We start from the raw sequence: 16,649 nt of genomic DNA, 5'->3' as shown, positions 1-16,649 counted from the left end.
AATTATTTCTAAATTATGATTAAAATATTTATTAAAATCGGAGAAAATTTCATTAACTCAAATCTTATAGAACAACAAACTGACATCCTGCTAATATAAATGGTGGATGGAAGATGTATTCACGTATTCGAGTTACATTGGATCTTGATAAATCTCTAAAGAGAAGAATGAAGATTAAGAAAGATGGAGATGAATGGAGTTGGGTGAATTTCAAATATGAAAGACTCGGTTCTTTTTGCTTCGTGTGTGGGCTGCTGGGGACCTGGGGCATCAAGAGAGTGACTGTGCTATTGTATATGCGAACTCTGAGAAAGAAATAGCTCGATCATATGGAACATTGTTGAGGGCACCGCTTAAAACAATGAGTCTCATGGCTTGGAACTGTCGTGGTTTGGCCAATCCACATGCAGTTAGGTTCTTACGTGACATTGTCGCACAAATAAGGCCCAGTTTTATTTTTTTGTCTGAAACAGAAGTTAAAAAAATACAGTACTAAAGGTATGCAGGAGTCTAGGTTTTGTGGATTGTTATAATGTTGATTCTCAAGGTACGGGAGGAGGTTTGGCATTACTGTAGAAGAATGAGTGTGAGATTGTGATTAACGGGAGCTGCAATAACTACATCAACTTTGAAGTAAGTTGTTATGCCCAAAAATTGGTATAAACGATATTCAGATTGAGATTGATAAGATAGGCAAAATCGAAGGAAAAACGTCTGAAATCTAGGAAATGATAAGGTTGACTTTCCATAAAGAAGATGGCGCGCCCTAAGAACGCGCCTCATTGATTGAGTAGTTGATTACGGTTGTGGCTATTAACCTCAAAGGCGCGCCCTCACACATGGTAAGAGGAGGCGCACCCAATTATTGAAAAGGAGGAGAGGAATTTCTTAATTGAAATTTGTTCTGTGGTGAAGGCTCCTTGGACAGATTATTCGGACATGATTGCTTTGATAGACCTACACTTTGGCTTGGACAGAATTAGAGCAAGCCCTAACGATGAATAATTTAGGGCACGCCCTATTATGTAGAATGATATAAGAAAAGATCAAAGGCTGATGACACAGGGCGGCGCCAACATACAGGAATGTAAGGGCGCGCCTTTAACTTCTAATTGGTACAAAATGCAACTCTAACATGCTACTTGGACGAACTCTTTGGAAGATTCAAGGAAGATGGATATTATTATTACTAACCTATTTGATGCAGGTACTCTATTGAAGAACTCCTTCTTGTAGCATATCTACAGGAAAGGCGGTGTCCGTGGTCAGAGACCTCCAGGGGTATGCCTGGACTGAAGGCCTCCTCCTGTAGTCAATGGGTGTCCTCATTGGGGATGCAGGGTGAAATACGGTGTGTGCTTTGGGAGCTCTGTCTCTGTAGTCAACGGGTGTCCTCGTTGGGAGACATCGGAGTATCCTGCACTTTACACCCAAAAGCTTGGGATCACTTGTCCTGTAATATGGTAGGGGCTCCTTATCGGGGGACAGGGATGCGTCCAACATTTGGGGTGAACCACGGCTATACCTGCGTCCGCGGATTAGAGAAACAGCTGGTAGCGGAGGGTTATCCTTGGCCAGGGAGATGCCTCATCTGTGAAGTCTCGAAGCCGCGGACGAGCCTTGGGCCTTTGTGGTTGGGCCTCATCGGCGGACATTTCTAAAGCTAGTAGAAGACGGTTTTCAGTGGGTTTCCTACTGGGCCTCGGGATAAGAAATCTAAGCCCATTAGGTTTCTTGTTCCCCAAGAACTACGTGGGCTTGATCCCCTATAAATAGGGGTACGTAAGCACATTGTAAGGGGTCAGAAGCGAGAGCGCAAATGAGCCACCACTAACCCTAAGCAATCTCAGCCCCCAATAATTATCACGACCAAACACTGTTCATCTTTTCTGACGAATACTGTTCATCGGATTCATCGGTTACTGTTCACGTTTCCGACGAAGAACTGCCATCACAGATCTTGTTTCCGGCTACTAACCTCGAGTTTTGTTGTTCCCAAATTCCTCCGTCAACAAATTGGCGCTAGAAGGAGGGGCTAATCAAGATCTACATCTGGGAGGAAGGATGTCTCAATATCATGATGGAAGTTTTTATGATGAAAGTTCTGAAGAAGATTCTGATCATGGCTATGAATATGAACCCTACGTTCCGCCAATGACTGATCGTCCCACGCCGGACGTTGGAGGACAGCCACCTGTGCTCATCAGCAACGCCGACTTGTTGGAACAACTGTATCGCACGGGCGATGCTTTGAATGGTTTCGATTCAAGGTTGAGCACTGTGGAACGACGCAAGCCCAGGAGGGGTCTTCGCCACAACCGAGCGGCTCATGCACCTGGAAAAGCACCCATGACGGATAGGGATGTCTCAGCCGGCCATGGCCGCACCGAAGGAGGGCGTGTGCCGATAACCCCGCGACGCCTGGACTATTCTAATGACATGTCCCCAATCATCGAGCTAGTGGAAGAAGATGCTGATGGACGGGAAATTCTGCGGACAGACACCCGGGGAGCCACCCATCTGCACCGCTCTGGACGTAGTCTCGAGGAACGCCGACAGGCGGAGTCGATGCCGTAGAATCAGCAACGAGGCTTCACAGCTTTGAAAGATCGCTTGGGGATTCACTTGGGCGATGATGATTTGAGAATGGTATTACTTGAATGGCAGAAAGAAGCTGATCGTGGAGATGTGACGCCCCATGATACAACGCTTGTGCCCCTGAATTTCAAGGAACATCGGGAGCGGCACCGCGATCCAACGCGTGTGCCCCTGAATTCCCAGGAAAATCAGGAGCGGCACCGCGATCCAACGCGTGTACCCCTGAATTTCCAGGAAAATCGGGAGCGGCACCGCGATCATGAGAGAGCTCCTCCCCGCAGATCGCTGGATCGATATGGGCGTGGATATGGAAACGATCGTTGGAGAAGGCCTCAATGGAGAGGAAGAGGTGGAGGTCGAGGTAGATATTTAGAGGGATACCGTCGTGACAATTACCGCGGTCACCTTGATTCCCGCTGGAATAACCAACCAGATGACTATGATTATGCGGAACATGATGATCACATAAATGTAGAAAACTATGATCGCGGTACGGATGGGTGGAGAAGAGAATCAAGGGAGAAATCAAGAACGAAATCCTGAAATAATTGTAATACCCGAGGACGCCCAGAATACGAACCAGCAGCAAGCCCCTCCCGGGGGGAATCGAGTGGAGATACCTCCATTGCAACCCCAAGGTCCGCAGCCTCAAATGCAGACCATTCCAGGAGTGGGAACTTTCAACGTGGGAGATCTAAAAAGTCTACTTAACCATCTTGAAGGTAGGGTGACGGCTACAGCTGAAATCCCTTCCCCATTCTCGGTGGCGGTAAGAGAGGCACAATTGCCGGTCGGGTATCGCAACACCACTAGCGATCTCCGTTTCCACGAAAACTCAGATCCGGTAGAATTCCTGGGTCATTTTAATATAGAGATGGACGTATACCAAGTCCCGGACCTGGCTCGATGCCGCCTTTTGGCGGCAACCTTTAGAGAAAGCGCCCAGCAGTGGTTTCAAAAGCTCGGGCCAAGAGTGATCACCTCATGGGATCAAATGAAAACTCTGTTCTTAACCAAGTTCCAAGCCGCGGTGAGATACGCGCCCTCTGTCACAACTCTTGCCAATGTTAGGCAAAGAGAAAATGAAAGCTTTACATCGTACTTCAAAAGGTTCAACGCTGAGTCTACTAGCGTGAGGGGGGCATCAGACGAAGCCCTGAAGAGCTTCTTGATCGCAGAATTAAGGGTTGGCTCAGACTTTTGGAAGCATTTGCAAGGGAAAGACCCGGCTACTCTAGCAGACGTCTTCGCTTTGGCAGAATCTTTTAAAGCTATAGAACAATCCCTGGCAGATATGCAACCGACTACACAATCAAGTCAGAGAAGCAAAGGAAGGAAGAGGGATAGGTCACCACGCCCGAGGTACCGAAGAGATAGTCGGAGCCCGGACCGGGTGAATACAGCAAGCACAAGGAGGGGATGGAGTCCTCCCTCAAACTATGACTACAGGACAAGCCGGTACACACCTTTGGTCGCATCTATCGATCATATCTACAAAGTAAACAAGAATAAATGGCTATTTAGAAAACCTGAAGCTTTATCGTCATGGCAAAGCAAAGACAAGAAAAAATATTGCGAATACCATGAATCATCTGGACATAACACGCATGAGTGCCGACATTTAAAGGATGAAATCGAAGCGCTTATCAAGGAAGGATACCTCAGAGAATGGATAGTCAAGGAAGTAAGGAAGCACAAGGATGACAGAACAAGGGAAGAGGAAGGACGAGCCCCGCGCGGGACAAACAATGATACCCTGGAGGAAAATAAATTTGTCAGGGATGGCAGTATCCGAACAATCTACGGGGGAGATCCCGGAATGGAATGCAGCAACCGAGCCTTGGCAAAATACGCTAGGGAAGCCCGGTTCAGGCCTCTCACAGATATTCATAGGGTGGAAACTCGGCCACCCAAGGTGTTTAAGGGTGAGTCCATGGATATCACCTTCACAGAAGCAGATGCCCGATGGGTACATCATCCCCACAATGATGCGCTGGTTATTTCCATCCAAATCGGAACAAAGAATGTCCATAGAGCCTTCGTGGACAATGGAAGCTCAGCAAATATCCTCTATTACAGCACCTTCAAAAAGATGGGACTACCTGATCAGGATATGTCGGGGGAAGACTCGTGGGTCTATGGTTTTTCAGGTACAGGAGTTAGAGTCATGGGGTCGATTCGGCTGCCATGTACACTGGGGAAAGCCCATTGTTGGTAACAAAGATGCTAGAATTTAAGGTCCTGAATCAGGAATCGTCCCACAACGTGTTATTGGGACGACCTTTTCTGCGGGAGATGAGAGTCATCACTTCAATCCATCACCTGACTATCAAATTTCCAAAGCCAAATGGGGTGGGAAGTATAAAGGGTTCCCAATATGACTCTCGGGAGTGCTACAGGAAAGCTATGAAAGGCTTTAGAAAAGACTCCCACGTCGAAGATACTCCGGCCTCAGATCGGGAGAAAAGTATTGAGCAACCAACCGAGAAAATCCGAGTCCACTATTTTGTTGAGCAAGAAGATGAACATCCCTCTGAGTTGCCCCCGACAATGTTGTACTTGGAAGACGCAATCAGAATTGAGATGTTGGAAGAAGAGGAGGCGATGGATACCATAGTCTAAACAGATTTTCATGGGGAACGTTTAGAAGGGAGATTCGATGTCTTGCAAAGCCTCGAACAGGGTGATGTCTTTCCCCCTGCAGGAGCACCATTGCCCGCAAAACCTACTGAAGAAGTTGATGCCTCTACTACGCAAGGCGCACCTCCTAAAGGGGATGCACCCTCTCTACAAGACAAGGAGATCTATGATTCGCCTGACTTGGATCCCCGGATACCAATGCCGACGGAAAAGATGGGGCCAGCAGAAGATACGATTGAAATCCCTGTTGATGAAAAAGACCCGAGTAAGGTTCTAGGAATAGGGTCCCAGTTGGCACCAAAGTTAAAGGAAGGTCTTTCAATATTTCTGTTGGCGAACCTTGATGTATTTGCATGGAGCCATTCTGATATGGTGGAAATTGATCCAGAAGTAATGTGCCACCGATTGAATATCGACCCCAAGCATAAGGGGTTCGACAAAAACGAAGGGCCGTAAGCGGAGAGAGAGCTATAGCCCTGGCAGAGGAAGTAGAGAAGCTCCTAGACGTCGGACTAATTCGAGAATCTTTCTACCCAGAATGGCTAGCAAACCCGGTGTTGGTAAAAAAGCCCAACGGCAAATGGAGAACGTGCGTGGACTTCATCGACCTGAATAAAGCATGCCCGAAAGATAGTTTTCCCCTACCAAGAATTGATCAGTTGGTCGACGCCACGGCAGGACATGCTCTGCTCAGCTTCATGGATGCATACTCCGGGTATAACCAGATTCTTATGTATGAGCCTGACCAGGAGCACACCTCTTTCATCACTGATAGAGGGCTCTACTGCTATATCGGAATGCCATTTGGTCTGATCAACGCCGGTGCCACTTATCAAAGGTTGGTAAACAAAATATTCAAGAAGCAGATTGGGAAGACTATGGAAGTGTATGTGGATGACATGCTCGTGAAATCGAAAAGGGCAGAAGATCACATCGGCGACTTAACTGAAATGTTCCATATTCTGAGAAAATATAGGATGAAACTAAACCCGCAGAAGTGCGTATTCGGCGTGGAGTCGTGGAAATTCTTGGGGTTCATGGTCAACCACCTGGGAATTGAGGCTAACACGGCGAAAATAAAAGCTCTGCTAGATATGAAATCTCCCACCAGCGTCAAACAGGTACTGAGTCTGACAGGAAGGATCGCGACCCTAAATCGATTTGTGTCGAAGTCGTCGGATAGGTGCAAAGAATTCTTCAAAGCAATCAAAGGGAGAGGGAAGGATTTTCTGAGGACTCTTGACTGTGAAGAAGCTTTTCTGAAAATCAAAGAACAATTGGGAAATCCTCCGATGTTGGCCAAGCCAGAAGACGGAGAAATATTGATTCTGTACTTGGCGGTGTCTGAATATTCCGTCAGTGCTGTATTGGTAAAGGAAGAAGCAAGCCACCCGTGGCCTGTATACTATGTAAGCAAAAGGTTGTTGGACGCGGAAACCAGGTATACCAACATGGAAAAACTAGTGTACGCTCTTATTCTTGCGGCACGAAAGCTAAGACCGTATTTTCAGGCTCACCGAATAGAAGTTCGCACCGATTATCCGCTCCGGCATATTCTACATAAACCCGAATCGTCAGGAAGAATGTTAAAATGGGCCGTAGAGCTAGGGAAATTTGATTTGGAATGTTGTCCTCGCACGGCAATCAAAAGACAAGCGCTGGCCGATTTCGTACTTGAATTCGATGAAGAAGTTGATGGTAAGACCATAGTGCTGGCATAACCAACCTTGCAAGAAAGTCATCAGGATGAAAAGAAGCAGGAACTCCCCCACCCTTGGTGGACATTACATGTGGACGGGGCCGTAAACAACAACGGGTCAGGTGCCGGGATAGTCTTGATCACTCCGGAGGGGCACCGCTTGATGAGTGCTATCCATTTCAAGTTTTATGCTACCAACAATGATGCTGAGTATGAAGCCTTGATCAACGGTCTGAAATTAGTTCTGGAGGTAGGGGCCGTGAATTTGATAGTTCAGAGTGATTCCGAATTAGTTGTGAACCAGGTCAACGGAGGATTCCAAGCCCGGGGACCGCGGACAGAGCTATATATGAGATGTGCAAAACGCCTACTGTGAAAATTTTCAAGTGCTAGACTAGAAAGTGTTCCGCGAGAAGAAAATAGTAATGCGGATGCTTTGGACAAGATGGGTTCACAGATGGACAGCGTCCAACTTGGACAAATCCCTTTGGGAATCCAGGAAATTCCAAGTATCCCAGAGGCAGAGGTGTTTCAAATGCAAGAAATCCCACAAGAAAGCTGGATGACCCCCATCCATAACTATATTCAGACAGGGGCTGTACCAGAGGATAAACTACAGGCTCGACGCCTTCGGTACCAAGCTGCAAAGTATGTCGAATATGACGGGGTACTGTACAAGAGAGGATTTAACCAGCCACTGTTACGTTATGTAGATATGGAAGAAGGAAATTATATTCTTAGAGAGGTGCACGAAGGGATTTGTGGCAATCACTCAGGGGGTGGTTCCTTGGCATTAAAAGTGCTCAGACAAGGATACTACTGGCCGACTATGAGGGAAGATGCTTTCAATTTTGTTCGGGCTTGTGATCGTTGCCAGCGGTTCGCCAACTATTCCAACGCCCCGACATCCACCATTACCTCATTGACAAGTCCCTGGCCTTTTGCCATGTGGGGAATTGATCTCATTGGAGAGCTACCCAAAGCAAAGGGGGGTGTGAAATACGCCGTGGTGGCTGTGGACTACTTCACCAAATGGGCAGAAGCTATGCCACTAGCCACGATCACGGCAAAGAAGATAAGGGATTTTGTGTTCAATTACATAATATGCAGGTTTGGTATTCCCTACAAACTCATCTCAGACAATGGAAAGCAATTTGATAGTAAAGAGTTAAGGAAGCTTTGTGAAGACTTAAAGATTAAAAAAGACTTCGCCGCGGTTTATCATCCGCAGAGTAATGGTCAGACAGAAGCCATAAACAAAATCATAAAACATACCTTGAAGGCAAAGTTAGAAGAGAAAAAAGGGGATTGGCCAGAAGAGATGCCTATGGTCCTTTGGTCTTACAACACGACACCTAGGTCGACCACAGGTGAAAGCCCTTTTCTGCTGACCTATGGGTATGAGGCCATGGTTCCCGTGGAGGTAGGAGCAGGATCTCTACGGAGAGATGCGTTCATCGAGGAAGATGCAGAAGTTAACCAGAGGCTCCACTTGGATCTGTTAGATGAAGCCCGGGCGAACGCTCAATTGAAGCTCGCTGCGTATCGGCAGAGGGTCGCAAGATATTTCAATAAAAAGGTAAAATCCGTACTGTTCAAGATTGGAGATCTCGTGTTGCGAAAGGTTATGCCTAACACTAAGATAGCTCAGCACGGGGTGCTTGGAGCTAATTGGGAAGGACCGTACAAAGTTAAAGCTATACTCTGGAAAAGGACCTATCGCTTAGAAGATCTGGATGGTAAACTTATTCCTCGAGCATGGAATGCAGAACATTTGCGGAAGTATTATCAGTAGGGTGTGGCTGTGTCCCCCTTATTTTCTTATTTTGATTCTTATGTAATAGGCTAGTAGCAAATAAATTCCTCCTAGCCTAGGGGGGTAGTACATGTGACTGCGAACCTTGGAACTAGCAGAAGGAAGAATTTTTTTTTCAAATAATTTCCCCATAGAGCATAGTAGTCATGGGACTGATGTAATTTACACACCATTATCAATAAAAGAGAAAAGTTACTTCAAATTACTATATTTGCTTGACATGAAAATTCTCATCTGAAAAACATCAAAGGCACGTCCTATGTTGAGGCACGCCCTATCTGATAACTTCTGCTTCATAATCAAGATAAACATAGTAGACAAGGATGAAAGGAACAAATGACATGGCCAGCAAAATAAGCTAAGGCAAAAGCTCCCCAAATTAAGGCGCGCCTTTGGACAAATAAGTAAATTAAAATATTGCAAAGGTACTACTGGTAAGAAAAAGTACACATTATTTGCAATATGGCGCACCCTTATATCTAAACACTACGAAGAAAGAGACGATAGATCTAAATAACACAATGACAACTTTTAGATCACATAAAAAGAAATTACACTCGAAAATATGTTAAAGGGCGCGCCTTATAGTAACATACTCCATGGAGACATATAATAGCCAAGGGAAAAATCAAAGTGCCTTAACAGATTTTTATGAGTACAAGAAAAGATAAAATTAACGACGAGTCATACATGCAAGAGTAAAAGAGTAGCAGAAAAATAAGTCATACAACTTTGCACAGCATCAAAAGAGGGCTGGCTCCTCAGAAGTATTTGAAATTTAAGCTAAAATAATTCAAGACGCGCCTTGAGACCGGTCTGTTGGAGGAATAGATTGAAGAGGGACAGTGGGATCAATTTCAGGCGCGTCCTTGGAGACTTCCTCTTGTGGCGCGCTCTCACCTTCTTCCTCCTCCAACCCAAGTTCTATCCTCCTCGCCTTGATTTCAGCAGCATGCTCTTTCTTAAACTCCACTATCTCAGCGACAGTCTCTTCCCCAAACTTCTCAAAGGAATAATCAGGATCATTGGCCACAAAACCAACTCTGTAGAAGTGAAAACCATTGGCAAATGCCTCATCAGAAATTCCCTCTTCTCATCAGGCCAGCCTAGTTTCTGCTGCTTCTCCAGATACTCAATCCTCAAGTTGGCTGCATCAAGCTCAGTATGGAGAGAGGTAGCCTTTTTGTTGGCAATCTCTAGCTGAGAAGTGAGATTGGCCACCTCCTCCTTGAGGAAGGAAATTTCAGAATCCTTGGCCTTGATGTCCTTAGCATGCAAAAAGTCCTTGTCCTTGAGGGTGTTTCTCAGAATGTTATTGTCACCCTGCAGCCTCTCTAGGCGCGCCTCCTCTTCAAGTAGCTTGTCTACCACTCGAGTGGAGTGGATGAATAATTGGCAAGATGCCTTTACAGAAGCACGAGCAGCCTCTCCCAAATCCATGGCTTGCCACTGTTCCACTTCTTCATCTGAAATATGAAGGGAACCCATAGGGCCAAGAGCGTTCAAGGCAGCAGAAGAAATAGAAGGCGTGCCTTCTCCTCTAGGCTTCTTAGGCGCGCCCTGTTTTTCTGAAAGATCAATTATGGGCCTTTTTGGAACATGTGTTGTTTGAGGAATGGGGACAGAAGTTGGAACGGACGCCTGTGCTGCAGGAGCATCCTTCTTTGCCTTGGCCCTAGGCTTGTCACCAGGGCGCGCCCCAAAAGACTTGGGGATTCTTGGAGGAGTCATTTCTGCACAAAACACAAGACATGTTAGTTAAGCATGACAGTTAAGTATGTTGAACGGAGCAATAAAAAAAAGCAATTGATAAAAACAACATTGATAAACATGCGTAAAATGCTACGCCTAGAGTAAAAGGGCGCGCCCTGAAGACGTGGAAAGATTAAATAAACAGAAGTTTTTATCCAGTATGACAATAAAAAGTTAACAAAAGAGAAGTAGGATGCGCCAATAGTGAAAGGGCGCGCCTTTAGATTCTACAATTAATGAACCTGAAGGATCTTGGCCTTGTAAGGAGCCGTCCTCTGTTTCTTCTTCTTCAGCTTCTTCTTCGCTGTCTAAATCAATAACACGAGAAACAGGAGCACCCTTCCTAAATTTTACATATTTGCACTTCATTCCTACTTGGTCAGAAAGAATTTCTACTCGCATCAAGTTGGTTCGAGTGTTTTTAAGTTCCACCTGTCAGTAGCCACTCTAAGGAGGGCTTCAGCTCATTTTTTGGGATCGCCTTTAAGGGGTTTGGACGCTGGTCTGTCTGAAAAAGTATAAGGATGAGAAAAGAAAGAAAGAATATAGAAATAACGCAAGGAAAGAAACGAAAGGGCGCGCCCTTATTTGGTGACTTGTTGAATCTTATCCTTATTCTGGGAACGTCATACAGGTAAAAGAAGTTTTCCTTCCAACCTTTTTCATGGCTAAGCTTGCCAGAGGAAAAACCCTTCTTGTTGTGCTGCTTGTCCACCACCAAATAGTAATACCCATGGTCATATTTTCTTAGATTGAAAAAATAAGCAACTTCTGCCATTGACGGTTGAGGGAAACCCAAGTCCATATAGAGGATAAACAGATCCAGGATAAACTTGGAATTTTAAAGTTCCTCCCATAATTGAAGGTATGGGGCCGCATCATGTTTAAAGGGCGCGCCCATATGCCTTCCATATCATAAAACTCCATGAGCCATCCTAGTTGCTCATCTGAATAGGCTGAAGACAGGCCCACACAGAAAAGCTTCCCATGCTCCTTCCTGAAACATTTCTTCACAGCTTCATTGCATGGTTCGAATTCATCCCAATCAAAATCTAATTCACTATCAGAAACTTTCCAGTGTTGGAAGGGGATTGGAGAAGGTTCAGGAGAGGTAGAAAATTGGAAGGAGTCCTCATCAAAGAAATTTTCTTCATCACGTAGAGGTGACGCACTTGCTTCAGGCGCGCCCTCAGGAACGGGAGAAGTAGGCGCGCCCTCTGTGTGTTGGGGAGATGGGCTTGAGGATACTGCCCTATAGGATACTTTAGAGGGTCCTGCACCTACGTTGACGCCCCTCTCAACACCCCTATATCTATCGACATTCAAACTCTCGAACCAATCATCGTCGTCCAGTTCTGTCCTATCTGGGATTGGGGATCTGTCCTTTTGGACCAGCTTTTGCTTCCCTTGTCTACGAGACAAAGGAATATTGTCCGTGGAGGAACTATCTGAGGAATCTGCCATCAAAGTACCCTCTTTGGAATCCTAAAGAAGGCGCGCCACCCGGTTCAGAAATTCAGGAGTATGGTGGGCGTTTGGAGGTTGAGGATCGAAGTAAGTATTTGGAGGCGAATAGATCCCCAAATTTGTGAGGAAATTCTTGAAAGGGTGAAAAGGAGAGGACGTGCCCTCGTCTTCCAGCTGTCAAGAAAACCAAAAGAAATTTTGAGGGCGCGCCCTGTGCGAAAGAATGAGATACGAAAGTATAAAGGGAACATGAAAAATAGGTGGAATGTGTAAGGGAAGAGTATTTCCTATGATCTATGTCAACTCCTTTTAAGGGCAAGCCATCTCATAGGAAGGTGCGCCATAAAGAAAATCCTAGCCTATTAGCAAGGATGTGTTTTATTATAATAGGCGCGCCCTATTATGGTCATATACAGATAGGCACAGGTGGTTATGTGCAGGTTGTAAATAACGATTGAAATTCTCAAGAACATAAATTTAAAAGTTAGACCCAAACGATTTCAGATCTAAAGCAACAAAATTTGAAATTACAGATATACATACACAGATACATACATCATTTCATATATATCATCAAGAACAGAAATAGAAGATAAAAAGGTAACATGGCATGCAATGTGATTTACTTAACAAAATTCATAAATATAAGAAGCCAGTCGTACCTTTTTGAATGGAGAAGAAGTTGACTGAAAGAGATTTGGAGAATGGCAAAAGAGAAGGCTAGTTCTGAGCAAAACAACACCGCTGGGTTTTGAGCCTTTGAGAAAAAAGAGAAAGTAAGAAAAAGTGGGGAGAGTCAAAGTTAAAGAAAAAATGACTGATTGTGACTAGTATTTATAGTAAAAAAGATGACAGCTGTCAAATCAATCATGTCAATTGTGAATCCCTAGTAATAAGGGGAACAACTTTTAAACCGTTTGAACTTCTAGGACGCGCCCTATTGGAGGCGCGCCTTATTTGATTATTATGAAGTCATTGAAACTTTAAGGGAAAAATTGGGAGGCACTCCCTGTTCAGGGCGCGCCCTGTAAAATAAATGTTGGAAAATATGTTTATACAGATTTTAATAAGGATAAGGAGAAAAATTCCAATCTCATTTTCAATGACATATGGAATTTGGGGGTAGTTGTTATGCCCAAAAATTGGTATAAACGATATTCAGATTGAGATTGATAAGATAGGCAAAATCGAAGGAGAAACGCCTGAAATCTAGGAAATGATAAGGTTGACTTTCCATAAAGAAGACGGCGCGCCCTAAGAACGCGCCTCATTGATTGAGTAGTTGATTAACGGTTGTGGCTATTATCCTCAAAGGCGCGCCCTCACACATGGTAAGAGGAGGCGCGCCCAATTATTGAAAAGGAGGAGAGGAATTTCTTAATTGAAATCTGTTCTGTGGTGAGCCTTAGGGCGCGCCCTAGGCAAGGAAGGCTCCTTGGACAGATTATTCGGACATGATTGCTTTGATAGACCTACACTTTGGCTTGGACATAATTAGAGCAAGCCCTAACGATGAATAATTTAGGGCGCGCCCTATTATGTAGAATGATATAGGAAAAGATCAAAGGCTGATGACACAGGGCGGCGCCAACATACAGGAATGTAAGGGCGCGCCCTTAACTTCTACTTGGTACAAAATGCAACTCTGACATGCTACTTGGACGAACTCTTTGGAAGATTCAAGGAAGATGGAGATTATTATTACTAACCTATTTGATGCAGGTACTCTATTGAAGAACTCCTTCTTGTAGCATATCTACAGGAAAGGCGGTGTCCGTGGTCAGAGACCTCCAGGGGAATGCCTGGACTGAAGGCCTCCTCCTGCAGTCAATGAGTGTCCTCATTGGGGATGCAGGGTGAAATCCGGTGTGTGCTTTGGGAGCTCTGTCTCTGTAGTCAACGGGTGTCCTCGTTGGGAGACTTCGGAGTATCCTGCACTTTGCACCCAAAAGCTTGGGATCACTTGTCCTGTAATCTGGTAGGGGCTCCTTATCGAGGGACAGGGATGCGTCCAACATTTGGGGTGAACCACGGCTATACCTGCGTCCGCGGATTAGATAAACAGCTGGTAGCGGAGGGTTATCCTTGGCTAGGGAGATGCCTCATCCGTGAAGTCTCGAAGTCGCGGACGAGCCTTGGGCCTTTGTAGTTGGGCCTCATCGGCGGACATTCCTAAAGCTAGTAGAAGACGGCTTCCAGTGGGTTTCCTACTGGGCCTCGGGATAAGAAATCTAAGCCCATTAGGTTTCTTGTTCCCCAAGAACTACGTGGGCTTGATTCCCTATAAATAGGGGTACGTAGACACATTGTAAGGGGTTAGAAGCGAGAGCGCAAAGGAGCCACCACTATCCCTAAGCAATCTCAGCCCCCAATAATTATCACCACCAAACACTGTTCATCTTTTTCGATGAATACTGTTCATCGGATTCATCGGTTACTGTTCACGTTTCCGACGAACAACTGCCATCACAGATCTTGTTTCCGGCTACTAACCTCGAGTTTTGTTGTTCCCAAATTCCTCCGTCAACATAAGTATTGATCAAATAGGACGATGGAGGTATACGGGGTACTATGGCTGTCCAGAAAGGGACAGACGACAAAAATCATGGAATATGTTACGCGAATTGGCTGCACACTCAGATTTTCTATGGTGTATCATAGGCGATTTTAATGATATTATGGTGAAAGAGGAAAAGCAAGGGAGTTGTTCACATCCACAAAGGCTTATTCATGGTTTTACAGAAGCTACAAACGATTGCCAACTGATAGACTTGGGGTTTAATGACAATATGTTTACTTGGGAGAAATCAAGGGATACTGAGAGATGGGTGCAGGAGAGATTGGACCGAGGGTTAGCCAACAGACAATGGAAAGATATGTTCCCAGACACCGATGTAAAGGTCCTGGATATGTCGGCATCAGATCACTTACCTCTACATTTGCAGTTGAATAGAAAAATGTATGTGCCTAAGAAGCATATATTTGAGTTTGAGAATATGTGGTTGAAAGAGAAGGACTGTTTGCACATAATACAACAATGTTGGGCAGAGATGGCTAATCATGGTATTACAGAGAAAATCCAACATTGTTGCCTCAAATTAGAGGAATGCAAGAAGTACATGGGATTAGACAGTGAAAATTCTAGAAATGCAAGAAGTATACTGGCATCAAAGAGCCAAACAATTGTTGCTGCAAAGTGGGGATCAAAATTCGCGGTTTTTTCACAACTGTGCATCCACTGGGAAAATTAATAATTGCATTCATGGACTCAAAGATCAGAATGGGAAGTGGCAGGAGGAAGAAAAACAAGTTCAAGCTATTATTGTTAATTACTTTGAAAACCTGTTTACAACATCAATGAACGATGATGAGTTCCTGGTGCCAGAAGAAGGAGTTCAGCAAGTTACACCAGTTCAAAACCAAGAGTTAATGCAGATTGTGACTCGAGAAGAAGTAAGAGAGGCGATTTTTTCCATGCACCCTGACAAGTCACCTGGAATGGATGGGCTAAATCCATAATAGAATTAAACCGTGTTTGCAGAAATTAATATCAGATAAGCAGAGTGCCTTTATTGAAGGACGCTTGCTGACTGATAATGCGCTGCTGGCATATGAGCTGAATCACTGTATTAAAAGAAAAAAAAAAAGAAAGACACAAGGGAAACAAGGAATTGCAGGTCTAAAACTTGATATATCCTATGACCGGTTAGAGTGGAGTTATGTTGAAGGTATGCTTAAAAATTTGGTTTTAACCATATCTGGATCCAAAGAGTTATGTCTGAAAGAAGCATTGATGTGGCTTAAAGAAACAAGATTCAGGAAGTGTATTTTCGAAACAGATTCGCAAATCTTGGCTCGAGCGTGCAAAGCAATGGATGGGAGATCGTTTTTTCATAATATTATTCGATATTGTATCGATTTATTTCAACACTTTGATGAAGTGTTAGTGTATTTTACACATAGGTCTTCTAATGGAGTTGCTCATGCACTAGCATGAGCAGCTTTTTCTACGTCAGATGTTCGGGAGTGGCATGAGAATCTCCTGATTTTATTCAGAATGTAATTTGTTTAGAAATTGTATGAGAATGCAAGTACAATTTTCGTCAATAAAACAAACAAACTGATATAACGTTATTATTTCTTTGTTGGCCGAATAAACATAATTAATATTTTACATTGAAAGTCTACCCAAACAGTGAATAACATGATTAGCAGATAGTTTAACAGAATATTAATCAACATTATTAAGTACCGAAAGCATCTACCAACATTTAAAAATGGAGTAAACAAATAGAGTTGATCTTTTGAGAACTTCCAATCGACTGGATTAATACTACGATGTCAATTAAGTTGTTACGTAAAATCGAAAATAATGTAATTGAAATAACTTTATTATAATTATAGGGAATTAAAATCGAGTAAATCCAAAATTCTGAAATAAAATTAATAAATCTTGTATAATTATATATTTGTAAATGTTAAAACCAAATGAAGTCAATTAATTTAAATTATTTAGGTATAACCAAACTTTGGTACTCGATATATTATTGTAGAATATTTGAAAGGTAGAAGACCATAATATTTGATATGATTCTCTTAAATATTCTAATTTAATTATGTTAACATTCAGCACATACACAACTTATATATAACTTATATTAGGTGATCTAAAATTCT

General features: G+C 43.9%; 1 protein-coding gene across 1 annotated transcript; it reads left to right on the top strand.

Moving 5' to 3' along the window:
• Window positions 1-14,584: 14,584 nt before the first annotated feature.
• On the top strand, window positions 14,585-15,491 carry LOC141714661 (uncharacterized). Its single transcript, XM_074518168.1, has 2 exons — window positions 14,585-15,187; window positions 15,252-15,491. Exons 1-2 carry the CDS (start codon window positions 14,585-14,587, stop codon window positions 15,489-15,491), a joined length of 843 nt encoding a protein of 280 aa, XP_074374269.1.
• The last annotated feature ends 1,158 nt before the right edge of the window (window positions 15,492-16,649 follow it).

The sequence above is a fragment of the Apium graveolens genome, chromosome 1 (genome assembly GCF_009905375.1).
Source record: "Apium graveolens cultivar Ventura chromosome 1, ASM990537v1, whole genome shotgun sequence".
NCBI classification, from domain to species: Eukaryota; Viridiplantae; Streptophyta; class Magnoliopsida; order Apiales; family Apiaceae; genus Apium; species Apium graveolens.
The sequence above is the reverse complement of the archived record's forward strand: the minus strand, read 5'-3'. Positions and strand labels throughout refer to the sequence as shown.